Source organism: Pteropus medius, unplaced genomic scaffold (assembly GCF_902729225.1).
Source record: "Pteropus medius unplaced genomic scaffold, Ma_sr-lr_union100, whole genome shotgun sequence".
Taxonomy (NCBI): Eukaryota; Metazoa; Chordata; class Mammalia; order Chiroptera; family Pteropodidae; genus Pteropus; species Pteropus medius.
This window is the reverse complement of record NW_024350319.1, coordinates 17,204,274-17,232,216: the sequence shown is the minus strand read 5'-3', so window position 1 is coordinate 17,232,216 and position 27,943 is coordinate 17,204,274. Positions and strand designations below refer to the sequence as shown.

At 34.8% G+C, this 27,943-nt stretch overlaps 1 protein-coding gene across 1 annotated transcript in view; it reads right to left on the bottom strand.

Annotated features, from left to right (window-relative positions):
- Window positions 1–247: 247 nt before the first annotated feature.
- CLCA2 (chloride channel accessory 2) overlaps window positions 248–27,943 on the bottom strand; it is a 31,560-nt gene continuing 3,864 nt past the window's right edge. The window contains 14 exon segments of the mRNA XM_039838466.1: window positions 248–720; window positions 7,994–8,044; window positions 8,047–8,172; window positions 10,987–11,087; window positions 11,089–11,210; window positions 13,264–13,488; window positions 14,909–15,015; window positions 15,839–16,016; window positions 17,068–17,201; window positions 17,204–17,297; window positions 20,718–20,945; window positions 22,946–23,035; window positions 23,037–23,057; window positions 23,059–23,104. Coding sequence (XP_039694400.1) covers window positions 248–720; window positions 7,994–8,044; window positions 8,047–8,172; window positions 10,987–11,087; window positions 11,089–11,210; window positions 13,264–13,488; window positions 14,909–15,015; window positions 15,839–16,016; window positions 17,068–17,201; window positions 17,204–17,297; window positions 20,718–20,945; window positions 22,946–23,035; window positions 23,037–23,057; window positions 23,059–23,104 — 1,996 coding nt within the window.

Genomic DNA, 27,943 nt, shown 5'->3' with positions numbered 1-27,943 from the left:
CCTTGCCTTTTTTGCCTTTAAAGACATTATCTTGGAGAATAGTTTTTATTATTTTGTCCATAGCCTGAGTTTAAGGGTTTTCTAGTTTCCCCCCAAAACAAGTGTTATAAAACATTTTGTCATGTAATTTACCATGTAAAAATCTGATCTGAATTATGCAAAAATTCAAAGCATTTTTAACAGCTTTGATGTTAATTTGTTTTTATTGCTATGTTTTTGTAGAGTGCAAAGGGCATGGGTACTATATCTAAGAAGGAAGGTACTCTCTGCATTCGTTCATAGTCATTTTGTTCCATTCTCTTTTTTTGTCTGCTCCCTTTTTCCTGTTTAAAATACAGTGTGTTACAACTATAGTGAGGCAAATGATTCCTATCAAACCCATTGCTGTTAAAACTCCTTTCAATATAAGACAATCTCTGGCAAGTATAGGAATAGAATTTGGGGGAATAAACAGCGATGCCTGGATGATGTTAGATACTGGAGATTTTAAAGAGTTCCTATCTATGGTTCTTATTGCCACATAAATCCTGTGGCTGTCTTGTGTCTCTCCACCAGGTTGGTATTCAGGTTCATTTATGAAGAGCTTTAGTGAGAATGTAAATATCTCCTTGGTGCCAGCTTATTGAGGATTTAGCTTTGATATATTCACTAAAATGGCATTGTTAAAGTCATCTTGAATATTCTGTAAACTTTTACTCATTCTTATTTCATAGCTGTTAGCTGAAATTAAAAAATATAAATGGGAAGGTTAGTCACTTTAAGTAAGTTTTCTAATTTATTATAAATGAGTATTGAGAATAGCAACAAAAAATTAAAATACCTAGAAATAAATCTAACAAGAAATATGCACATGAACAAAACTTTAATACACTACATAAGAACTCATATTCAAACCTAAACAATAGGAAAGACATGGTTTTTTTGAATAGTAAAATTCAGCATAATAAAGATATTTCTTTATTGTATAAATTTTATGTGATTTTATTAATAATACCTCTAGTTTTGACTTAACAAGCTTATTGTAAAGTTTAAATGGAAAATCATCAAGATTGGCCATAAAAAGTCTAAAAAATAGCAACATAGAAGGACTAACCCTATCAGATATAAAAACACTGTTTTAATGACTAAAAAATTGCAGTACTGGCACATGAATAAACATGTCAAAAATAGGCCAAAATACATTCAGGAATTTAGCATATAATAGAAATAGAATTCAAATTAATGGGGTAAAATACAAATTTCTTGATAATGGTGTTGTGACAATTAGGTAAAAAGCTGGAAAAAATAAAATTCATACTACATATCTATTTTTTTAGGATAAACTTCAAAGTGATAAAAATGTTTATGTAAAAAATAAAAATATTAAGTATTTAGTAGGAGACAATGGATGAATTCCAGTATAATCTTAAAGTGGGAAAGGTTTTTCTAATCAAGATTCAAAATTCAGAAGCCATAAACGAAAAGATTGATGAATTTGAAAAATGTCTACCTGGGGAAAAAACCTCCAAAGCAAAATATAAACATAAATATTAAGTGGCAAAACTATTTGTAACTTAAATCAAAGGTAAAGTTTAGTTATGTTAATACCTGAGTGGCTTCTCTTATACTAACTCTCTAGCAGGTAATAGATATAAACTCTGAAGAAAGAAAAAAAAAACATTGACGCACTGGACTCAAAGAAAAAACCATGCAGAAAACTGGAGGAGATATAACCCTTGAAAGAAGAGAACCAGACAGGGAATGATTTATATTTATTTAGCTATTCTTTTGAGTGCACTTACCACTCTGGTATACATAGCAATGATACAAAAAGCCACTATCTTATTAGTCTGAGAAGTCAGAGGACTAAGTGTGGGTTTCCCAGAATGGTTGAAAATCGAAGGAGCCAGAGAGGGACAGACCTAAGATATGTGTATTAACTTCTATTAAATCATTCGAAGACCTCTGAGTTATGCATGTTTGGGTGAAACATCAGGAGCTGAAGGACAAAACAACAGTTAGAAGGCTGAAAATTGAACAGTTTTATGCTAATTCCCACCACAGAGGAGAATAGAGTTAGGAGTATGAGTCTTGCTACGTTAGAGGAGCTTGACAAATACCTAGAGATGTCCCTTAAAACACTGAAAAAGTGGCATCTTAGAAAAAAAGATTGTGTCCCCAAATTAAGAGATATTCCCAAGGATTAAGAGCAAAACCAAAATAGACAAATCCTAGCCAAAAGTAAAATCAAGCCTCCTCAAATTCGAGGCATCCAAGGTATCTACTCGAAACATTTCAAACTCTTTAGGGAAATATAACAGATTCCAGAGTGTGTAATTTGCTACCACATGTCCAATATATAATTTAAAAAATTGCTAGCCATGTAAAGAAACAGACAATGTGATACATGGTCAAGAAAATATCAGCAAATATAAAAGTCACAAGTAACTGAGATTTGAAATTAATAGTCAAGGACTATAAAACAGCCATGATGGGTATGTTGTAGGTCTACAGGAAAAGTTGGATATAGTGAATGAAGAGATGGAAAATTTGAGGGGAGATGTGGAAACTTTTAAAAATAAGAAATGGAAATCCTAGAACTGGAAAAAACTAAATGAAAAAATTCATTTGAGAAGATTAAGATCAAATTGGACACAACAGAAACAGTAATCAGTAAACTTGAAAGCAGTTTCATGAAAATCATTCAAACTGAGGCACTCAGAAAAAAGTGATAGAAAAATTAAAAATAATCTCAGTGATCTTTGAGATCCACTGATATCCATTTAGTGGGCATGTATTATAATATAACATGCTATAATATAATATAATATAATATAATATAATATAATATAATATGATATGATATGAAATGATATGATATGATATGATGATATGATATGATATGATATGGTATAGTATAGTATAGTATAGTATAGTATAGTATAGTATAGTATAGTATAGCATAGTATAATATAATATTTATTCAGGAAGGAAAGAATTTTTAAGGATAATATTTTGAATGTTGGTTCTATAGGAACATGATGAAGATGTCACAGGAAGCAGTGTGAAAGTCAAGCTGTTAGGCAGATAGGGAAGATAGGGCTGGGAAGGAGCTCTAAGAGTGGTGCTTTTCATGGTCAGGCTCCACTCTAAAAGCCCTGCACAGGCCCCTGGCATTAGAACCTGGCCTCTCTCTGCTCTCACCTACACTGGTCTCGACAGCCTTTTAATACATGTAGCTCCCACAGTCTGAACCATAAAAATGGCTTTTTGACCATTTTGTGCCTCTTTTCTTTACAGGATTATATGTTCTTGGAAAACAATGACCATCTTAAATTATATCTATATAGTGTTTGGCATTGTGCTGGGCACATAGTAGTTGGCTAGTAAATAATATATTCTCACTTTAATTTTTGGAAAAAGCATAAAGGAAATTAACTTTATGGCAGGGATACATATCATGCTTGGTACTCAATTTTAACAATTATTTACCCCAGACTTTTAATAAAAACCAAGTAACCCATTTCCATAATGCCTAGTCCATATACATGTGACCCTTAAATGATGCAGGGGTTGGGGGCACTGACCCCCGCACAGTCAAAAGCCACATATAACTGCTGACTCCTCTAAAACTTAACTATGGTATCCATAGTTTCAACCAACCATAGATCAAAAACAGTAACTGCAATGAGCAGTTGAGAAATCTCAATTAGAAAAGTGAAAATACTGTTTTTGATCCACGGTTGGTTAAATCCATAGGTGCAAAATTTGTGGATATGGAGGGTCAACTGTATTGAAAAAAATCTGTGCATAAGTGGACCCACACAGTTCAAATCTGTGTTGTTCAAAGGTCATCTGTATATTTCCACACATAATGGTGACCTGGTAATGTTTTGTTTATTCCATGTCATTGGTCATCTTTTCTAGGATATTGTGTAAGGGGAAGAGCTGGTACCTGGATATATACTAATATGTTTATGCATATGTGAGATGTTTATTTATTGCTAACAAGGTTTTTAAGAATATGTAGTCACATTTTAATAATTGTAAAGCCAGAGACATACACCCGTTGCTTCTCTGGCCATAGCAGTGAAGAAAACACCTTCCTAGACAACAATTTGTGAAAAAAAAGAGGTAATGAAGCACGTTCTTGAGTTAAAAGGGTACCTTCTTGCTAGTTGATCTACTCATGGCTACTTGGTCTACTTGTGGCTAGTTAGCCAATTTTACCATTGCTGAGCGATCTCAGCAACTTAATACACATCCAACTATTCCTCCCACAGATCTTTTTTGGTCTGAAGTTTTTATAGTATAACAAGTTTGATCTGCTTCAATCATTTTGCTCATCAGTGAGGTCTCTCTAGTAGAGTAAAGGTCTCTCTATTCCCTTCTAATGCCCTTTATGACATCAATTCTATCCTGAAATCCCATTTGGTTCTATACAGTCTTTTCAAGCCATAAATAACCACTAATTCCACACATTGACTTTCTTTCTACTCTTTCTATACATAGTGGTATAGATGAAACTACTGGGGCTCTTGAAAAAGAATGGTTCCCAGTAGTAATGGGAGTCTGAGCTTCAGTTTGCCTCTTTTAGCACACTACTGTGCTTCTGAAGCAGTGGAGGAAAAGGGAAAATACTAGGTAGCAGGCACCACTCTTATCTTCAAATAGAGATGGGAGGGAGTGTTTGTGGCTTCTTACTCCAAATAAGAAGGTGGAGAAGTCTCTAACAATGCAAACCCAGGAGTCCAGGAAACTCACTGGGCATACTTTCTCTTCCCTTGCTGATTTCATATGTGTTTTCTCATTTCTTCTATACAATGCCTTACGAAGGAGATAGTTTTAGTCCTGTTTTCCATATAAGAAAACTGAGGCGAATAGAATTTAAGCAACCTGCCAAAGATCACAAAGCTGAATTAAAGCCAGAGTAGGAATCATTTTTTTCCTGATATCTAAGTTACAGCTATCTCCACTCTACAAGGGCCATATTCCATCCCACAGTTTTAATTGTTTCACATCTCCAACCTTTTTTCTTTACTACATTTTTAGAATAACTGAGTTTATTTATTCAACAATTCACTCATCCATCCATTCATTCAATAACTCTTTCGAGGTCATATGCTGCGCCAGTAATCATGGACAAAGCAGTATACCTCATGGAATTTATAGTCATATTAATAGACATATATTTACAAATTGTGATTAACATAGGAAGGGAAAAAGGACAGGGTTCTATGAAAGAAGATAACACAGGTACATAATTTAGTATTATCAGGGAAGTTATGTTTAAAAGTTTCCTAAAATATGCCTACAAGTCAGCCCGGTAAAGAGTAGAGGTCAGAATATCACAGGCAGAGGAAAGAGGTTGTGTAAAAACTCTGAGGTGTGGAAGAGCTTTGCAAGTTAGAAAAACTTAATTAAAGCAAGGAGGAGAGCAGTTTGAGATGAGACAGGAGAGAAGTTCTTGCTGGCCATTGTAGTGGTTTCAGAGTTTAATCTTACAGACTGTGGGGAAGCAGGGCACTGACGTGATCACATTTGCTCTTTAACAGGTCATTCTGGCTGCTCTCAGTGGAGAATGAATTCAAGCCCAGTAAGCAACGAGGCCATTGAGACAGCCATTGCAACAGTTCAGATGAGAAAAGATGGCAGCTTGGGCTGGGTGACAGCAGTGGAGAGGAGGCAAGAAGCTGGCAGTTCGAGATGTATTTGGCGATAAAATCAGCAAAAGCTGATGGCAAATTTGAACAAGGAATGGTGAAGAGAAAAACCTGATGAACAACAACAAAAATAGCTCCCAGGTTTTAAAATGAGCAACTGGGAGGAGAAGTTGGCTAAAGTGAAGGAGACTAAAAATTTGTTACATGGTTTGTGATTCCCGTAAAACATCCAATTGAAAATGTCAAGGAGCCAGTTAGATATGGATTTTTAGCTCAAAAAGAGGTTTTAGTTGGATTTAATAATTTTGAAGTTATGAATTTGGAAGTTATAGTCATGTAAATATTAATAAAGCCATGTGATTGAGATTACCTAATAAGAATTTCAACTGTAATGATAAATTGCATTGATTGAGTGCCTGGCTCACTATGTGCAAGGCACTTTTCTAAGTACCTCATGTATATTTAATTCTCCCAGCAATGCTATGAAGAGGGTACAATTATTACCCCTATTTTTATAGATGATGAAACTGAAGTATACAGAAGCTAAGTTACTAACCCCAAATCATACAGCTAGTAGATGGAGGAGCTACGTTTCCAACCCAGGCAGTGTGGCTCCAAATAGTACAGTGATAAGGTTAGCTGAGCTCTGAAAAATGGCAACAATAGAAAAGGAGAAGCTAGAAAAAGAGCCTGATCAAATATTCCGGAGCATAAGAAGTAATCAGGAGAGTGTGGTATCATAGAAACCAGGAAATGACAAAGAAGAAATCAATATGCCGTATCAGATACTGCTAATGTAAAATGAGGACTGAAATATATCCTTTGGATTTAACAGCAGGGAGGTCATTGGTGACTGGGGCCAGGGCAATTCCAATGGAGTGATTTGGATGGAAGAGTGATCTGGATGGAAGTCCAATTGCAGTGAGCAGAGTAGTAAATTGGAGGTGAGAAAGTACAGTCAGCAGGTTTAGATATATTTCAAGGAACCAGGCAATAGGGACTGGAAAGGTAGATGGTAGCTGAAGGGGGACCAACAAGAAAATATATTAATATGGTAGGTAACAAATCATGCTTGAATGCTACTCAAAGAGATCAGTAGAACAGGAACATACAAGGCAGAGTTCTCAAGGCTCCTGGATGGGCAGGCTGGATGGCATCCACAGCAAACCCAGTGAAGACACTGGCCTTTGAGGAGGAGAGGAAAGGAGTAGATGGTGCCATGTCTGGAGATTTGCTGATGTGAAACTAGAGCAGTTCCCATTTTTCAGGGAAGTGTATGCTCAAGGTCATCACCTGAAAATGAGCTGTTAACATAAATGTTATGTATAGTAGACATGACTAGGGAAAGCTTTTTCGTTCTGTGCTATCAAGAGCCTATATGAAGTACACAGATAAAAGTACGATTGAGTCACTATGCACTAGGTGCTGATATTTTCACCCTTTAAACTCATGGGTTTAAAAAAGATACTTAGACCAGACGGTAGCCTGCAAGCTCCTTGAATGGAATCTTATCCTACCTGGTATCCCAAGTTCCTAGGACAAAGTCTGTCACCAAGTAGGCCTTTAAAATATTTGATGTATAAATGAAAGGGGAAATATCTATTTAGGAATTAAGTATTTTATCTAGATACAAAATCATTAGTAATAGGGGCCAAAATACATGAAAAGTATTCATGAAGATTCTGCAGTTCTGCAAATAAAAATGCTTAGAAATGTTCTTAAAAAAAAAAGAAAAATAATTTTAAAAGACTATAGCATAATTCTGTTTGTTATATTTTAACCACTGCTTTCCATCAGGAACTATAATGATGTTAAAAAGATGTGTGTGTCTTTTATTTGGCACTTTTATCTTGAAGGAAGACAGAACATTTTTAGGAAGGGCTCAATTGTCTGTAATATTCAAACTCATATTTTTTTTAGGAACTTATTTCCTGTGTAGATTATTTGGGCTATTTGAGTCCTTTCAATTGCTAACTGCTATTTGCCTCTTTCTGAAACCTCTGTACAGGAAATGCAGGAGCTGGAACTGAGAAAACTCAATAAATCTCTTTATCTATTAGTAATTCTAATGAAACAGTCACAAGAAGGAAGTAAAAATATATGACTAAAATGAAAGTAGGAGAAATCTGTGGGAATTACCTTTTTGTTGTCTACAACCATGAATCTTTGAGGATTGAAAAGGTAGTCAACAAATCATTCATTGACTTAAGTATAAAGAGTTGAAATTCCATCTCTGTCACTAGCACCTCTCTTCCTCTCTATTTAATACAGATGTACATACACACACGTGCACACACACACTCATCGGTGATATATACATTAAATGATGTTATTCAGATAACAGTGCTAACGATTCTTATCGTTTACTATGTAACCTGGTGTATAGATAGCATGACTTCCTGAATAGAGTGGGCTAGGGTGCTTTTGCTGGGAGTGTGATTGACAAGCACTTTCAAGCTGTATATACCATTTACAGCAAAGGAGTAAAAATACCTCTAGTAAATGCCACCTTTTTTTATAATATCAGCACCTCTCTCTCTCTATATATAAAAATTAGTGTCAACATTTGTCATCATAGTTGATTACTAATATTTAATTAAATCATTAAAACTAAGATTTGCTCTTCTTATTCTTCCCATTTTAGTGTATGCTGTTATGGTCATAACTATTTATGATATTATCAGGTATTTAAAAATCCAATGGCTCTGTACTTTCTCCATGTGGTTCTTTAACCTATGAAAAATTATTTTTTAAAGGTGAATGAGTTGTGCCTGCTTTTGTGCAAATAGAGCATTTAATAATCACCTTTAGAGCTCTCTTTCTTGTCATTGAAAATAATACTAGTTTTTCACAGAAACCAAGCACATTTTTTAGTTTGTTTATAGTCATAAATCCTTTTGAGATAAAAGCTATTCTTTCCCCAGGAAATACATATACAGAGATATATATTCACATAATTTTAAAGGGTTTACGAACATCCTGAAGCCTGATTTAAAAAAAAAAAAGAACTCCTGATGAAAAAAACCTTTATTAGTTGATAAAATAATGTGAAATCATTTCATTTCCTCAGAGGGTATATGGAAATATTGTTCTAGATTAGAAGGAGCTCACCAATTTGGAGTTTGACAGGTTTTGGTTCCATCCACTGCGCTTTGCTTCAGGAGGCATTCTAAAGGCATGGACAGTGCTAGACTTCTCTCCTTTTGTATTGAACCTCAGAGAGCAGCTCAGCTCCAAACCAAGTGCATGACTGAATGACAGGAAGGCCTAGATTCCAAGGCAGCAGGGAGATACAGCTTAGCCCAAGTATAGATCACATTCACTGTTCAAGTGCAGATGGCCACACTGGGCAAGCAGCTTGTCCTCTTACAGTCAGTTCAGTTCTCATACCACACATGCAGCCTCGTACTCTAGCTTTGTACCATCACTAAAGTAAGTGCACTAGAGTCTCCCCTGCAGAGGCAGGGCTGCTCCTTAACATGAGAAAAGTATGAGTATATTTAATTAAAATAAAAAGTGCTAAGCAACTTATGATCATAGTAGGTTTAGAAATTGTTTTTATGTACTAGAAAGAAATCAAATCGTGGTATTTAGTGTTTTAATTATAAGTTCTATCTTTGTTGACAAATGATTAAGGGAAATCTCTCTATGGCACGTTTACCACTGCCACCTCTTTTAATCACTGAATCAGAAAGAAATGAGAAAGGACACTGACTTGAGTGTCAGGGAACTTGGTTTTAAGGTCTGGCTCTGCCAGTTAGTAGCTGTGAAATAAATAATCGATATGAGCCTCAGTTTTTTCATCTGTAAAATGATAACATCTCACAGGGTTGTTGTGATGATTTTTTGAAAGTGTGTATGAGAAAGTACATTTTAAATTATAAAAGATTCTACATGTATAAATTTTATTATTGTTTATTAATTTTATTTAGTAGATAAATACTCTTTCCAATATAAAAATAAGTAGTGGACAATACATGTGCGGTAAGTATTGGGGGGAAAACATCTAAATTTCCACTTTGTGCCTAAACAATCTTTTTTATTATCTTTTTCATTAGAGTATAAATTTAGACATCAAATAAATAAAATGGTTCCAGGGAATAAATATAAAAGATTATTGGTTATTCAAATGATCTTTCCTAAGTTAGCTATATTTGTTCTCCTGTAGACCAGGAACATTCTGCAAAGTGCATTTTTGGACCAAATACAAAAAAATGAAAGGTGTGGCCATGGATGAGCAATCATGAGAAGTTCAGTTGGATCCATCCCAAACAAAACAAGAGGACTTCTCTGGTATCCCTCTAAGGTAGACCTGAACTAAAATCCCTTAAATGAACTTCTGTTTCGCAAATGTCATACAGGCTTGCCATGGCAAAGATACTAATGGGTTGCCAAACCTAAGACTCTTGAAAAAAATTATCTTTGAAACAAGAGGGAAGGAATATGATTTTATTAGTAAATCAAACACTTGGGGTTGCTAACATAGACTTTGAGGTCCATTATCATTCTGAGAATTTAGCTTAGGAAAAAGTAGAGCAGGAAAGATAAAATGACAAAGGTTAAAAGTCAAAAAAGTTAGCCAGAAAGAGCCCAGGTGCTCCTGTTTGCCCAGCTTGCGATGTATGGTGAGAAGGCTCTGAACTGTGTGCAAAAGGAGTACTTTGAAGGGGGATTTTGTTTTGTTTTACTTTATTTTTCCAGTGGTGGGAAAATCTCTATCTTGATTCCACTAGGCTTGCTGGCTTGACCTTCTTGTGATCAAACCGCATATGTAAAAGGCACTTGGCTAAAGAATAGTCTAGGGTCATCTCATGAATTACAAGTTCAGTTTCCAATTTTCTCTTCACAGTTGGGTTCAAGAATTAAAAATGGATTTACTGTCATTGCATCCCCCTTCTTGGGTTTTCATTTGCTATTTTAATTGTTCGTTCTGATTATTTCTGTGACTAGTAAAGCTGATAAGCCTTAGCAGAATATGGGTATGTCACAGGAATTTAGAAACTCTTTCTGCATGACCTCACTATGTGAGTGTGGCCAATGTCACTGGACAAGTGGAAGCCAAGACCTAGGTGTCAAGCAACTTTCTCCCACTATTTTGCTCATGCACAGTCCCTCTGAGGAGCCTCATGGAGACTCTTTTCTCAAGTTCACATCTGCTTTCCTGGTGCAGTGAGACCTATAGCTACTTAGCGTATCAGTGATTCTGTGAGAAATTGAGAATCTCATAAGATTGGATGAGAAAAATAATTGAATTGAAAGAATTTAAAAGATAAGCATAATATTGATACTGCAGCATCACGACAGCTCTTGAGAACATGAAAAATGACATAACATTCCACATTACCTGCTCCATCATCAAAAAGTTTCAGCGTAACAAGGTGTTCTGTCTCTGGCTCGATTGTAGCAGTTACATTTGCATAAATCATCATGGGATGGGGAAAGTGGGCTGGTTCCTTCTACAAAGGCTTCCATGATAGCAGGAGGCATGGCTGAGTGGGAGGCGTGAGAAGTCACTGTCATTTTCAAGGCTTGGTGGGTATCATTCAGTGTGTAAGTCCAGAGCCCGGACTGCAAAACAAAGGCTTTTTATTTTGTCAAATGTGAAGAAAAAAAATCAACCCTTAATTTTAAAAGCATAAATCTAAGCTCCTTGGGTTTTGTTCTTGTTTCATTGATGTTGCATTTTCTAAATTACTACAAAAGAGTGTCAGGAATAGTAATATTGGCTAAGTGATAACTAAATTCAATATTTACATGGCTCTCAGAACATAACCCATTTATAGTGTTAGGTACCTCTTTAGGGAATTACACCCTGAATTTATTTGTGGAGAAGGGCACATCTTGATTCACATTTTAGAAGATATAGATAACAGTGTTTCAAAGCTTCAGGGTACTTTGCAACTATTAATCAGAGCCCCTTCGACCAAAGGGAGGTTCAATATTTTTATTCCTTTTATATAACAAAGAAACTTACAGCAAATTTCAGTGACCAATTATGATTTATGTGGATAACCTGGACTAAAAGTCAACAGTATCTTTCCTTCCCTCCACTCCCCACTCACTCACTACCTCCAATGCCCAGAAATATCAAGCAACAAAACCCATATACACTACTAGGGACCAAGAAAAGGAACCTATTTTTAATAGGTCAGGATTTTACAATGTCTACGTTGAATAATTTCTAGAAATATTGCTAAATACCATTCTCTTTTGCCTAGGCTGCCTGGGGGAAAACCGGCAAAAGAATGTCTGAAAGAAAAACGTTTGAACTACAATGTAGCAGAAATTCATTCTTTTGATTAAACTGTACATAAATACTCCTTTTTTCTTCATTCCTGCGGCTGTTCCTTCTAGAATCCTGAAAGAGGAGGAACACAATCGAGCAGGAGGAAGAAGAAAGAAAACAATAAGTTACTGTGTGACTCAGTATGGAAAGTTAAGGTGCCACCACAACTTACCCAGCCTTCTTCACTGGGATTCATATGTTTTACCATTTTCCAGTGAAGTCACAATGTAAACATCAAAATCATTGATTGATTGATTGTAATGATAACATTAATAACAGATACATGGCTGGAACTGCCGCATCAAAAACTTCTCCATGAGTGTAGTAAGTCTTTCAATAGAGGGCACCTAATTTAGACTAAGAGGTTGGGCAAGGGCAGCAAGAATTGGATAAAATGTCCTTGGTTCTTATGCACAGGTATGAAAAGAACGTGATGAGTTTGGAGAAAAGTTAAGTAGGAGCAGAAGCCAGGGTATTTGGGACAAGGGTTAAGAGATAAGCTTGAGCAGAAGCCAGAGATAAGCTTGGACTTGGTATATAAGAGTAACCACATAAATCTTATCCTGAGACCACCAAAGAGTTTCAAATAGGAGACAGATTTGATCCAATTTGTGCTTCAAAAGGATCACCTGATAACGGTGATGAATGGATTGGAGGGATGCTAGCTCAGAGGCAGGGAGGCTGAGCAAAGGCTGTTTACAGTAATCAGAAGGAAAGGAGGGCCTCCAGTGTCAAGGAGGGACTGCATTCAGGCAGTGAAAAAGTGGATCTGATCAATTCATCACCCTGCCTAGAACATTTTCTGGTTCCCTTTAGTATTCAAAATCCTGCTTCCTTTACTGCTATACAGAGCTCTTGCTAAACAGGCTTTGGCTCCTGTTTATCTGTCTAGCCTCAGCATGCCCTCCACTTTTCTTCTACTAAATCTCCACATTACATGCTACTTGGTTGTTCATCCACAGCAAAAACTACTTGTAATTTTATAAAGAGCCATATTCTTTTTCTCTGAATCTTTCTGTGTGCTGTTCACTCTGCCCAGAATGTCAAGTGTATAGATAAGTATTCTATGTGGATTTTGTAAAGAAAAGTAAGCAAAAAGATTATTTTTACTACATAAATATTAATTTCTACCGTTGAAGTGAGAAGGCTTTGGTATCCATTATTTAAAGTTTTGAACATACCTTAGTTGTTCCCCTTAAATTTTTAACATTCACAAAATGCTCTCATAAATTTAAAGTAAAATTTTGATATATCAGAATGGGATTTCCTTTATACAGTGCATTTAATTATGTGATTCAACTAAAAGTCATGACTATATGTTGTCACGACACCTACCTTAGCAGTTCCTGGAATCCAGAGACGAGCAGTCTACAAAGCTTGATTGATGATAAAATTATCTGTGGGATATTTCCTTCCATCAGGATCAAATAATACAATCTCAGGGAGACCACTGGTCCGCCATATGACTAGAAAGGTAGTGTCATTGCCTACATTGTTATGCACAGTCACAGTGCTTTTCAATTGATGGTGAGGTTTAACATTCTCACCTGTACTTTCAAGCTATTCAAGAGAATACATAGGTGAAATTTTCTAGTGTATGCAGAATCATTCCATCTTTTTTCGTAACTTTTGTGACAAAATGAATTGGAAAAAATAAAAATCATTTAATTCTTATATGTACTATATTTACATAAATCATTTTTCATATAAAAATACTTTGCCAAAGCAAAATATAGTATATTATATAAATACAGTAGATATAAAATATTTTGTTATAGCTAATACAAATGTCAATTTAACAGCATTTAATTATCATGTATTCACAATGGATACAAGTCTGTAAATAACTTTGAAAAATTATATTTATTAAATAAATACATTAGTAATGCATTGTAAAATTGCTCAGACTTGGAATGCATATAAAATTTTATTGGTGGGTGACAGCAAAGACATTGTGGATTATTTGCTAAAATCAGTTTAATGACTGCTGACTACTATGCCACATTCTGTGCTGGACCCTGAGCTGTTGTAGAGGATCAGATTTAGAATAGTCCACAGTTTAGTGGGGTTTAAGACATAAAAACAAGTGGGGAGAGGTGGCCGCATTTGCGAACATAAGGCCAATTTGAGCCATATGAATAATATTTTGTTGTTTTTCTTTTACTATTTAAAACATATGTTTTATTTCTTATTATTAGAGAAGAAATCACAGAGTAAAAAGATTATTCAGAAATGCCGATTGTAATCTAATCTACAATATATATCGTCATTTGTAATTCATATTTTTTCATTTCTAATGATGGATTCTGGTTATTGCTTTTACTGTGTACATATAATCTTTGTGTTAAATATTTCCTAAGAATTGTTTACTGGCTTCACTGTTCACATGAAGCCATTAACTTGGCAGGTTCACTTACCATCTGTGAGGAGACAGCAGAGAAATTTTTGTTCAGTTACTTTAAAAATATCTTTAAAGTACTCAGAAAGAAGAAAAATGTGGCCCTTTTGAAAACTGGCTTGATTAGAGGAAGTTTTGTGAGCAAAATCAAGTAAATTGTGGCAAAGAGCTGTTTAAGAATTTTTAGAATTTAATGAAATCGTTGATTCTTTTTATATGAGACAGGAGCTTCAGAGAAGTTTTTGAAGAGGCAAAAGTAAAATGGATTCTGATTGATGGAAAGTTATTATGAAACTAAAACTAAATACACTGTTTCTTATTTTCTGGGCCTTACCCCCACAGCACTCCCACCCCACCCCCATTTTGAGCCAGGAGGAAGGAACAAGCTCTGTTTATAGACTTTGAAAAGTTGAGTAGCAATTACAGAAAATGGCTCTTAGGGTTGAGAAGTACAAACATGTAAAAATAAAGCCTGGCTCTGGTGATGCCATAAAGCATGTAGGCAGTTTACTTAATTCATCTATATCTCTTTCTCCCTCACCTCAATCTCAACTGTAAGTATAACACTGAGGAAATTCTGACTTGCAAATGTTATTGAAAAATATCTCCAGTTCCAGAGGAAATTCTACTGAAAACATCAGTTATGTTATTAGAGTTTGATTTATCTGGAATAAAGAACTTTAAACTTCCTGAAATACATAATCGGGATGTTAGCTAATAAAATGTAACGAATAAAACAAAAAATAAAAGTTAATCTTTTTCCAACAACGTTTCTTTGCATAAGAGGGTTAGTTTGGAGGAAGTAGGAGCTGTGCTTCACTTGCTTTGCATGGCACTCTGTACAACTGCCTGGTGAGCAGCACAAAGGGAGTGGTTTTGTTTGTTCTCTTCATGACTGTAAGGTTAGGATCTAGAACTGTACTTCATAGGTGGTAAAAACTTAATAAATATTTATTGACTAATCTTTTAATGAAGATAATTCTTAGATAATCTAGGTTAATTACTATCTACATTGCTAATATTTACATTTACATTCTGAAAATATTGTTTTAAAAAATAATTCAATAAAACCTATCAATTTTCAATTCAGCATACCCATTTTTATTGAATATAAAGACTATGAGACAAAATTATTCTGTGCTTCATTTAGAACAAAAAAGGGTATGTATCTTACAATATTGTATGTGCTCTTATAAGTTATTGCATTTAATCCTAAACATATTTTTTAGCTTCCCAATTATACATGATCAGGTTGGTTTAACAAAGAAATTATAATAATATTATTTTCATTGGATATATATAATTGGCACCAAGTAAAATGTAAAAAAAAAAAAAAGTCATCAAAATTTAGGAAAATTTTAGCAATGATTTTGTTTTTTTCCTTATGAAAACATTTTCTATTTCCATTCAGCCATGTAATCTCTTGACATAACCTAGGTTTCATGGTTATGCTTTGAATATTCAAGTTTAAAGCAAATGCTCTAAAATATACATTTTTAGAAATTTATTTACCTGTAGTATGTGATAATTCCTTCAGGTTTTCGACTGCAGATGAACCCAAGGCAATGGTATGAATGGTTGAACCACTGCTGAGCACAGTGGTTAAGCAATTGCCAATGAGCTAATCATTTCCACTGATCGCTAACATCATCACAGAGCCATAGGCTTTTCCATTCAGTTTTTCGACCACCTGAACATAGAGTATCAGTTGTTTAGAAGGAAATGTAATTCAAATTGTCTTACTGAGCAGAAAAATTCATTCTCTTTCCAAATTCCTCACCAGTTAGGCGTATGCCTCTTTGAGGTACTCTATGGCTCCCTGTACTTCGTGCTCTTTCTCATTCAGTCTGCAGCTCACCCCATCACAGCACTTGTCATCCTACATACTACTGCCGATTTGCTTGTGGACAGGGACTCTTTCTGATCCAATTGCCAGGATATGCTCTTAGTTTAGAATACTGGCCATTGTGGAGAATATGAGGGAAGAATATTGTCTGAGACCTGGCTTCTGAGATCCAGCAATGAACAACAAGGGGTCCTAGAACAGTAGTTCTCAACTGTGAATATACATAAGAATCAGACGGGGAGCTTTAAAAATGTTATGACCAGGCCACATCCCAGATCAACACTCTCTGGGGTTGAGACCCAGGCACTAGGATTTTTAAATTCCCAAGTGATTCCAATGGGTAGCTCAGGTTGGGAAATACTTATCTCTAGGCAGCAACAATTTTAATTGATGCGTTTTGCTTGCTACCAGATGTTTGACTCATGACTGCATCCCAAATGAACTCTATCATTCCTGAAACATACCTCTGGCCTTAATTGAGTCTCATACGTGTGAGGCCTAGTATGAGTGTAGGCAGGAGACAGATATGCTGATTTTGACTAGAAAATCGAAGAGTAACCATAGCCACAGCTGGGAATTGACAAGGTCAGAGTCAGAAGGTGTCCAGATGATGATGAAGTTCCCCAGCTTAGGCCACTGTTTTCAATCATTTACTCATTCCTTCAACAGCAATTATTAAGCAACTATTACATGTCAGGTACTTGGTTAGGCACATGCGATACAATAGTAAACAAAACATGGTTCCTTACCTTAAAGATAATCCATCATTACTCTCCTGTAGTTGAGGCTGTTATAAGCACACTGTAACAGATTGCCCCTAATCGGGAGCAACTCAGATAAAAAATGAGAGAAAGAAAAGTGATGGTGATCTGAGACTTGGGTTGCTCTACTGTACCTCAAATCCTTTCTTAAGCCCTGAGCAGATGCTAGTTTCTGCTTCAGCTGACACAGTGGCAGGCAGATATGAAACTAGTAACTTTTAGGCATCATCATTGTTAAGTTGATGTAGCTGGGCTCTGACCTCTCCTTGCTGTCGAAACTAGCAATGCCCACGAAGGTATGAATTTCAGCAATCTGCATCAAGTAAAATTCTGCTGCTTGTTACAGTCAAAGAAGTCTGTCCGCCTATGTCCCAAAAAGGGAAAAAGAAAGGTAACAACATTTGGTTAGTAGACAGAAGTATGACTAAGTAACCTAATAAGCAAATATCTCTGCCAATTCTTTAGAGATGTTGAATTGTAATTTTTTGAGTTGTAGAGAATGATACAATGAAAGAATATTGCTCAATTAACTGTAAGCTCAAAAATGAATGATTTTCTGGGGGGAAAAAATGGTTTGGAATTCTGTTCCCAATAAGTTGTTCATAATTACCACTCTCTGAAAATACATATCCCCACTATTTCTCTTCAACTCGAAATTCAAATATCTGTAGAATATCTGTACTTGAGATTATATTTGTAGCTGCTTCTTTTAAAATTTAGTCTGGGTAGAGAAAACTGCAAAAAACCTTATGGTAGAGAGTAGCAGTCAGAAGAATCTATCTTGGCACTATCCTCTGTTATAATGATCATCTTAGGCTGGGCACTTTATCTGTAAGTGGGGCCATAATATCATTTTTACTTATTAAAGTAGAATTGCTGTGAGGATCAATTGAGATATGTGTATGACAGTACAGTTAGACCTTGAAGTATTAACCACATATAAAGTAATATGAGTGACCAAGTTTGGGCAAGTGATGCTACTGATTAATTCACTAGGGTTGCTTGTTTTGAAGGCAGTGGACAACAAGCTGAGCTACCACCAGTTCAGTGATATCTGTAGTCTCTATCTACAACCCAGATATCTCCCTTAATATTTTGTATTTTGCACTGCTTAGGGAGTATCACCAGTTTAATGTCCCACAGGTATCCTAAACTCTCTACGCTTTGAATTCATTGCCTTCTTTCCCAAATATTATTTCTCTTACATATTTGAGAAGTAAGTTGAAAGAGTGGATAAAACAAGGACTTTCAGTCTTGCCTTCAAGTTTTGCTAATTATGTAACCAGAGAGAAACTAGTTATCTTTTTTAGCTTCAGTTTTCTATCTACAAAATGGAAACATAGTAAGCACTTAGTAAGTAGTTGCTATCAACCGTCATCAAGTCATCATTCTCAATCATGGACTTTATTCCCAACTAGTTAAGCCAGAAATCTGGAACTCTTTCATTACTCCTCTGTTACAAGCCTCCATATTCCTGAACAGGTCCTAGCAATTCAATGTCTTCAATTTCTCTCAAATTCATACCATCTCTCCATTTTATCTATCACTTCCTTATAGCCACCCAATGTTAGTTAGAACCATGCCAGTTGATGCACTTTCCCTAAACAAATCCTTCTAATTTTGCCTCTCAGTCACTGCACATACTCTTCCCTACTCTGGAATATCTTCCCTTTACTTCCCTCATTTCACCCAACCTAGCAAGTATGTTCTTATCCTTCAAGATTCAAGTCCAAGTTCACCCTTTCTTCTACAGCACTAGATGCGGCCCCGCACCTCTGTTGGACTTCAACATACTGTATTGTATTTATTTGCACGTGAGTGTTATGTCTCCTTTATTAGACTGTGAGCATTTCAAAGCAGAGACCCTATTCTGTCATTTCTGTATCCCCTAAGCCAGCACAGTATGGGTACCTGATAAATAAATGAATTGCCATGATGGCTCAATGACGTATTGTCAGGAAAAGGGAGGGAAGTTTACTTTGCCATGAGTTTGTGACTTTAGGCTTATTTCTCTTCTGCTTCTTTCAGGTCTTCACTCAAGTACAACTATCTTTCCCTTTCACTCAATCTGTTCTTGCTCAATAGAGGCAGATAGCTAACATAAATTACCCTGAGACCATATTTGAGAAGATTATACCATAGTTAACTGCAGGTAGGCAAGATTACAAAATTACCCAAAAGCTAAATGTATTTTAATATTTTAGAGATAAACTAAAAATAACAAAATTTCCAAGACTACTGATCCAAAGAATGCAAAGGAATAAACTGTCTCTTATGACAAATACTATAATAAAATAGCTACCACTTATGAACCCGAAACTTGATATTCATTATCTCATTTTTTCCCTTCAACAACCTTATGAAATACATAGTGGTATACTAGTAAATGTTTAAAAACTGGCTTCTGGGGTGTGTGTGTGTGTGTGTGTGTGTGTGTGTGTGTGAGAGAGAGAGAGAGAGAGAGAGAGAGAGAGAGAGAGAGAGAGAGAGATTGAGAGAAATACTTTGATTTGTTGCAGTTAACAATTTCTGTGGCATAAATACTCCCACTGAGTCAGGTTTCAAACTGTCATTGTGATGTCATTAAATTCAGTTGGAGAGAGATGCAGACCCATACAGACACAATAGACCAGGAATAACCTCAAGAGCATAAATCAGGGACCAGCAGACATTTTCAGTAAAGGGCTAGATAGTAAATATCTTAGGTTTGGTGTGCAATATGTTCTATGTTGCAACTACTAACTCTGCTATACTAGTACTAAAGTGGCCATAAATAATATGTAATAATATGAGCATCTAATAAAACTTTATTATGGACATTGAAATTTGAATTTTATATAATTTTCAAGTGTAATTAAGTATTATTTTATTTTTTTCTAAACCATTTAAAAAGTAAACCCATCCTTAGCTTGTAAGCTATGCCAAAACAGGTAGGGGGCCAAACTTGGCCCATGGCTGTAATTTATTGATTCCAGGCATAGATAATAAAAAATAGTAGAAAAATAATTAGGAAATAATTTTTGAAGATTTTTACGTTTGTTTTAATATATTTTATTTAGTTATAAGTCTATATGGTATAATGACCATGTTTAACAAGTGGCTTGCAAATTTCCTAAAAATTTAACAGTTGACTCTCACGAGCCAGTATGATCTGGTTCTGTCACAACACTGAAAGTAGGTATTATTTTCTCTATTTTACAGATGAGAAAACTAAGTTTCAGAGAGGTTATTTTGCTCTTGATTATACAGTAAGTGAATGAGCCAGAATGTAAAGCATATCTGTCTGAGCTCATAGACTAAGCCTTTAACCATTATCTGAGAGTTCTGGAGTTTTGACTGGAAAGCTGAGATTACTAAATGACTGAGATTTCTGCCTGCAATAATATGGGAAATATACACATACTGGATATGCACACTTGCTGCAAATTCATAGTTTCTTACTTTGACCAGAGATCTTTACCAGTCAGTAGAATGTGGCCAGGTAGAAGCCTTTTGTTACATGTTTGAATTTTGTAAAAAAATCTTGTTTGTTAGAAAACGTTGCGATTGGTAACAAAAGAGAAGGTTAGAAATTATCTGTAGGTTTCGTTTATCTGCATTATCTCAATTTCTGAGGCATACTCTGAATTTCTTCCTTCTATCCTCAAGAAAAAACGATGTCCATGGCTATTCCAAACCTTTGGCCTCCCCTTCCTTTGCTCTTACCCTCTGAAAATAAAAAGAATTGAAAACTTATAGAAAAAAATGATGAGTATTTTACAATCATTTTGATTCAAAATGTTACCTCTGCCATCTTGCTGGGCACATTCAGCACTAAACAGACCACTTTTTTGCCAGCCTATATAAGGGAGAATGTGGGAGGAGGTGGAAGGTCAGTCCCATTCATGGGAAAGCTGTTATTGAAGTCAGCAGAGTCTGAGATCACATTCCATATACTTCTGAGGCTGCACATTTGGTTCTGTAGGTTTGGAGTTTCTTGGTTATGGATGCTTGCATTACAGAATTCAACCACCTAGAAAAAGAACAAAGCCTACCTGATAATAAAGGCTCTCCCTTCATACTAGACATATTTCTCATTCTCAAGCAACTAAAGGTAAAAGAAAAAGTGAGCTGAAACATGGGAAAGCAGTGCCACAACAATGTCTTTCTTTACTTCAAGAATGACATCAAATTTACACCTAATCTTTGGCACTCTTTACTTCAACACTGGCACCTTATGGTAATGAGATTAAGCTCTATTAAAGCTTATTTTCACTTGGATAACAGAGAGCAGACTCTATATAATCTTAGTCTTAAAAACGAACATAGAAACAAACACAAAAAAGACCCACAAAACGATCTTCAACTTTCCTTAGCATGATATTTTGTTAAAGAAAATACCCCAAGAGATGTTATTTTGGTCAGCCTATTTCTTGAAATCATATTTAATGACCACTGCACCTTTATTAATCAGTCAACATATATTGATCTAGTTCAAATATTGATCTCTCTAAGAACAGGATAAGGAGAAAACCAACTTAAATCTACTTCCTGATCTTTCTCTCCATTTGGAAATGTAGATATAATTGATTTAATAAAACTAAACCTATGTCAACATCCCTTTTAAAGGTATACTTTGCATTGTGAAGTAATGTGCTACCATCTATTTCCAGTGGCTATGTTCCTACAAAACATATATATAGAGAGGGAGATGCTTCCTGCTAATGGAAACATGGGTTCTTAGAGCTAGAAGAGTCCCTTAGTCTCATCTCTAATTTCATAGAAGAGGAAGCCAAAGCTTCAAAAGGTTAATAATTGATTAAGGGCAGTTAATAATTGCTTAGTAGGATGGGAACGCAGGAGTAGAACCTGTTTTTTTTTTGTTTTTGTTATTTGTTTTTAATTCCTTTCTCAATGTTTCATGACTGTGGTTGAGGAATTGTAAAGCTTAACTGACTGGATTTAATGAGCAGGTCTTTCAAAGGGTCACAAAGACAGCACCTATTACAAACAATGTGAATGAAATACATGGAATTAGATTGACTTCAGACATTAAAGCTATAAATTTAAAACATAATGAATCAGGCCTAGATATATGAAAAATTGCTTCAAAGTTACAAAATGACTCCTACCCTTGACTAAAACTAGACTGAAGAAAAAAGTTATCTAAAGAAAGAATGTGTCAATCCAAGAGGCATTGGTCAACCCTGGAAGCAGAAAACTTCACAGAGGCATGTGCTCACAGCGCTCCAAGCTCTGTGGAGAAGAGGTGGCTCACAGACTGGGCCTTTAGGTTTTTGTAGAGATAGATACATATATCTAGTCATGAAGGCTTATGCCGCTAAACCTCTGTATCACCTAAAAGTCCCGTCTTTCTGATCCCATGCTCTCAGAGCAGGCTTCTGGTGACAATTTGGCTGTTCTTCAGAGAAAAAATGAACTGGCCTGAGGAGGCAAGTATTGGATGCTTATGACACAGTATTCTTTTTGTTCTGTATTTATAGACTAGTCTCTTGTTAATTAGTGTGGATGCTAACAAGGTTGAGTTTCTAAACCAGCAAAGCTAAGGGTTACTTGACTTCCCTTGGTAGCACCTGACTTTTCAAGTTCTAGACTATGCAAACAAGAGAAAAAGAATTAGAAAGTGAAATTAAAATAAGAATGGATTACTATCTCAAATGAGAGAAACATCATCATGTGCTGTATCACTCTCATTAACCCAGTATATTTTCTTATGAAAGGATACAAGAACACAACAATTTATTTTGAGATCTATAGGGCTCCCCTTGTTAAATAATCCCTGGAAAGCAAATAATCCCTTTTCGAAAAGAATCTATTTTAAGTGATCATCTTCGGGTCCTCAGTTTTCTTTTTTTTTTAATCTGTAAAATAAAAACTAGATGAACTCCAACGTCCCCCAAACTCTAAAACATAATGAATCTTATCTTTCTGTTTAAATACTTAAAACATATCAGTCTATCTTGGGAAGAGATGAAATCTTGTAGTAGTTTATCATTCCAAGGCAATACTTACAGAAGATAAACTTTGCATGAACGTTATTGATGCAATTGCATTTTAGATGCTATTATATATAAATATGCATCCTTGGAAAAGCTTACTAATAAATACAATTTTCTTGGAGGCAAAGGCTTTTTTTTACACACAAACATGCTTGTGATATCAGATGAACACCTAAAAATAGAAAGAAAAATTGAGTCTATTTTAGATATACTTGTGTTTTTTTTCTTCACTAGCTCATATAATAATTAGTTGCAAAGATCGTAGCTTGCTAGACACACATAAAACATTTTTTAAAGAACTCTGTTAAGATTGTTCATCAATTCAGAAATGTACTCACTTTATTTTAAAGAATTTGACCTTGATGAGGAGTTCTGTATTGCCAAGGGCTTTAACAACTAAACAGAGTTGAAGTAAAAGTTACCAAGAAATCAACATGAACTTTTGGAGGTCCAAGGAAGAGCATGACTGGCAGTATCCTGAACCTCTGAGCACATTGCCCTTGAACATTAGAGGAAGTAGAGAATGAATATGTAATGATGATATTTAAAATAATTCCTTTCTAAATAAATAATCTCAAATGCTGTCAACGGGAGTGAAAAACAATATAACCTTTAGGAGAGGAATCAGTCAATAGCTACCAAAATTACAGCTGAGGGTACCCTTTGACCCAGTAATTCTTGGAAGCTATTCAGTAGATTTACAGATCTGCCTGTATACATGAGAAATGACTAGACGGACAGAGAGACAGCCTTCTATTTAGCTTCATATAGGCCTATAATTTCAGGATTTGGAGAAAAGGAAAGAATCACATTTAAGTATAATGTAGTGAATGTTTATGTCCCCCCTAAATGCCTATGTTGAAATCTTAATTCCCAAAATGATGGTATTAGGAGTTGGGGCCTTTGGGAGGTGATTAGATCATGAGAGTGGAGCCCTCATAATGTGATTAGTGACCTTATAAAAGAGACCCCAGAGATCTCCTTTCTTCTTTCTGTCAGGTGAGGACACAGTGAGAAGATGACTGTTTATGTACCAGGAGGTGGGCCCTCGCCAGACACTGAATCTAACAGTGCCTTCATCTTGGACTTCCAGCCTCCAGCACTGAGAAATTTCTGCTGTTTATAAGCAACCCAGTCTATGGTATTCTGTTAGAGCAGCTCAAATGGACTAAGACACCAAATAAGCAAAGAAACCTTTCCTATTCCTCAGTCTGTGTTATCCAAGCATGCCTGCTTTTTTCTTGTAAGTAATTCACTAATTCAGCCTTACAAGAAATGTTAAAGGGATTTCTTTAAGCTGAAAATAAATGGCAGTAATTAATAAAAAGAAAATATACAAAAGTAAAAATATCACTGGTGAAAGTGCATGTATAGTTGATTAATCACTTATAAAGCTATTGTGCAGTTAAAAGGAAAAAATAGTAAAAATAAAACTACAATAATTAAGGGATACATAAAATAAAAAGTTGTAAAATGTGACATCGAAAACATAAAACATGGTGAAGGGCGTAAAAATGTAGTTTTAGAATGCATTAAAACTTAACTTACTACCGATTTAAAATAGACTGTTTTATAGATATATGCTGTTCTATGAGGGCCTAATGGTAACCACACACAAACACCAAAAACCTATAGTAGATACACAAAAGATAATGAGAAAGGAATGTAAGTATAATACCAAATAAAGTCATCAAAACACAGAGAAGCGATCATAAGAAGAAAAAATGAACAGAGAAACTACAAAACAGCCAGTAAAAAAATTAACAAAGTGGCAGTAAGTACATATCAATCAATAATTATTTAAATGTAAATAGACTAAATTCTCCAGTCAAAAGTCATTGGGTGGATGAATGTATAAATAAACAAGACCTACTTATATGCTGCCTATAAGAAACTCACTTGAGATATAAGGAGACACACAGACTGAAAATGAAGGGATGGCAAAAGATGTTTCATGCAAATGGAAACCGAAAGAAAGCTGAGGTAGCTATACTTGTACATGACAAAAAGACTGTAAAACAAAGATTGTAATAAAAGACAAAGAAGGGCATTACATAATGATAAAGAGGTCAATCCAGCAAGAAGATGCAACATTTGTAAATATATATACACCCAACATAGGAGCACCAAAATATATAAAGAAAATACTAACATATCTAAAGGGAGAAATTGCCAGTGTGAAATAATAGGAGAGACTTTAACACTCCATTTACATCAATGGATGGATATCCAGACAGAAAATCAATAAGGAAACATCAGTCTTAAAGGGCACTTAGATCAGATGAACTTAATAGATATAAACAGAACATTCCATTCAAAAGAAGCATCATATACATTCTTCTTCAAGTCCACATGGAACATTCTCCATGATAGGTCATGTTAAGCCACAAAACAAGTCTTAATAAATTCAAGAATATTGAAATCATATCAAGCATCTTTTTCAAACACAATGCTAGGAATCAATTACAAAAGAAAATTGTAAAAAACACAAATATGTGGAGATTAAACAACATGCTACTGAAGAACCACTGTATCACTGAAAAACTCAAAAAAGAAATGAAAAAAATACCCAGAGAATGGAAACAGGAATCTAACATCTAATAATCTATGGGATGCAGCAAAAGTGTTTCTAAGAGGGAAGTTCACATCAATACAAACCTACTTCAAGAAACAAGAAAAACCTCATACAAACGTTCTAACCTTACACTTAAAAGAACTAGAAAAAGAACAAACAAAGCCCAAAGTTAGCAGAAAGAAGAGAATATTAAAGATCAGCTGTAAATAAATAAATAAAAACTAAAAAAAGGAAATATTAATGAAACATCTTCAAAGAGATAAATGAAATTAACAAACCTTGAGATAAACTTACCAAAAAAATAAAATAAGAAATGTAAGAGAAGTTACGAGGAATATCACAGAAATACAAAGGATTGAAAGAGACTACTATGAACAACTGTACTCCAACAAACTAGGCAACCTAGAAAAAAATGGATAAATTTCTAGAAACATATAATCTTCCAAGACTGAATCATGAAGAAATAGAAAATCTGAATAGAACATTTACTAGAAGGATATTGAATCAGTAAGCAAAACTCTCTGAACAAAGGAAAAATCTAGGACCAGACAGCTTAACCAAACATTCAAAGATTTAATACCGATGCTTCTCAAACTCTTCCAAAAAAATTGAAAAGGAGAAAATGCTTCCGAATTCATTTTATGAGGCTAGCATTACCCTGATAACAAAACCAGATAAGGACACTGCACATTCAAAAACAAAACAAAACAAAACAAAATAAAACAAAAAGAAATTACAGTCCATTATTCCTGATGAACATAGATCCAAAAATTCTTAACAAAATATTAACAAACCAAATTTAACAATATATTAAAAAGACCACGCACCATGATCAAGTGGGATTTATTCCAGGGATGCAAAGATGGTTCAACATCCACAAATCAATGTTATATATCACAATAACAACATGAAGATAAAAATCATATGATCATCAGAATAAATGCAAAAAAAAAAAGCATTGACAAAATTCAACATCCATTTATGATAAAAACTCTCAATTAAATGGGTATAGAGGAAACATACCTTAACATAATAAAGGCCGTATACAAGAAGCTTGCACAGCTAATATCATACTCAGTAGTGAAAATTTTAAAGTTTTTCCTCTAAGATCAGAAACAAGACAAAGATGCTCAGTGTCACCATTTTATTCAATATAGTATTGCAAGAAGTCCTCACCAGAGCACTTAGGCAAGAAAAATAAGTCATCCAAATAGGAAATGAAGAAGTAAAACTATCACTATTTGTAAATGACATGACACTTTATTTAGAAAACTGTAAAGTCTTTACCAAAAACAAAATTGTTAGTACTAATAAATGAATTCAGTAAAGTTGCAGGATACGAAATTACTCTACAAAAATTGGTTGTATTTCTACACACTAACAATGAACTATCAGAAAGAGAAATTAAGAAAACAATCCCATTTATATTAGCATCTAAAAGAATAAAATACCTAGGAATAAATTAGCCAAACAGGTTAAAGACCTGTATACTGAAAACTATAGGACACTGATGAAAGAAATTTAAAAAGACAGAAATAAATGGAAAGCTATTTTGTGCTCACAGTTTGTAAGAATCAATATCGTTATAGTATCTATACTATTCAAAGTAATCTACAGATTCAATGCAATCCCTATCAAAAATCCAGCAGCATTTTTCACAGAACTAGAATAAACAATTCTAAAATTTACATGAAATAACTAAAGACCCTGAATAGCCAAAACAGTCTTGAGAAAAAAGAGCAAAGCTTGAAGTATGCTTGCTAAAATCTAACTACACTTAAAAGCTATAATAATCAAAACAGTATAGTATTGCTATAAAAACAGACACATAGATCAATGGAACAGAATAGAGATCCCAGAAAGTAATCCACACATATATGGTCAATTAATATATGACAAAGGAGGCAAGAATATACAATAGAGAAAGGACAGTCTTTTTAATAATAATGCTGGGAAACTGGATAGCTACCTGCAAAAGAATTAAACTGAACCATTATATAATACCACATAAAAAATGAACTCAAAATGGATTAAAGACTTGAATGTAATCCCTGAAATTATAAAACTAGAAAAAAACAGGTGGTAAGCTCCTTGCCATTGGTCTTAGCAGTGTTTTGTTTGTTTGTTTGTTTTTGTTATTTTCTTTTTGGATCTGACTCCAAAGGCAAGGGCAACAAAAGCAAAAATAAACAAATGGAACTATATCAAACAGAAAAGTTTCTGTATAGAGAAGAAAACCATCAACTAAACAAAAGGCAACCTACTGAATGGGATAATATATTTGCAAATCATGTATTCAATAAGTGGTTAATATCAAAAATATTAAGAACTCATACAACTGCATAACAAAAACAATCTAATTAAATACTGTGCAGAGGATCTGAATAAACATTTCCTTAAACATACAGACGGCCAACAGGCACATAAAGAGATGCT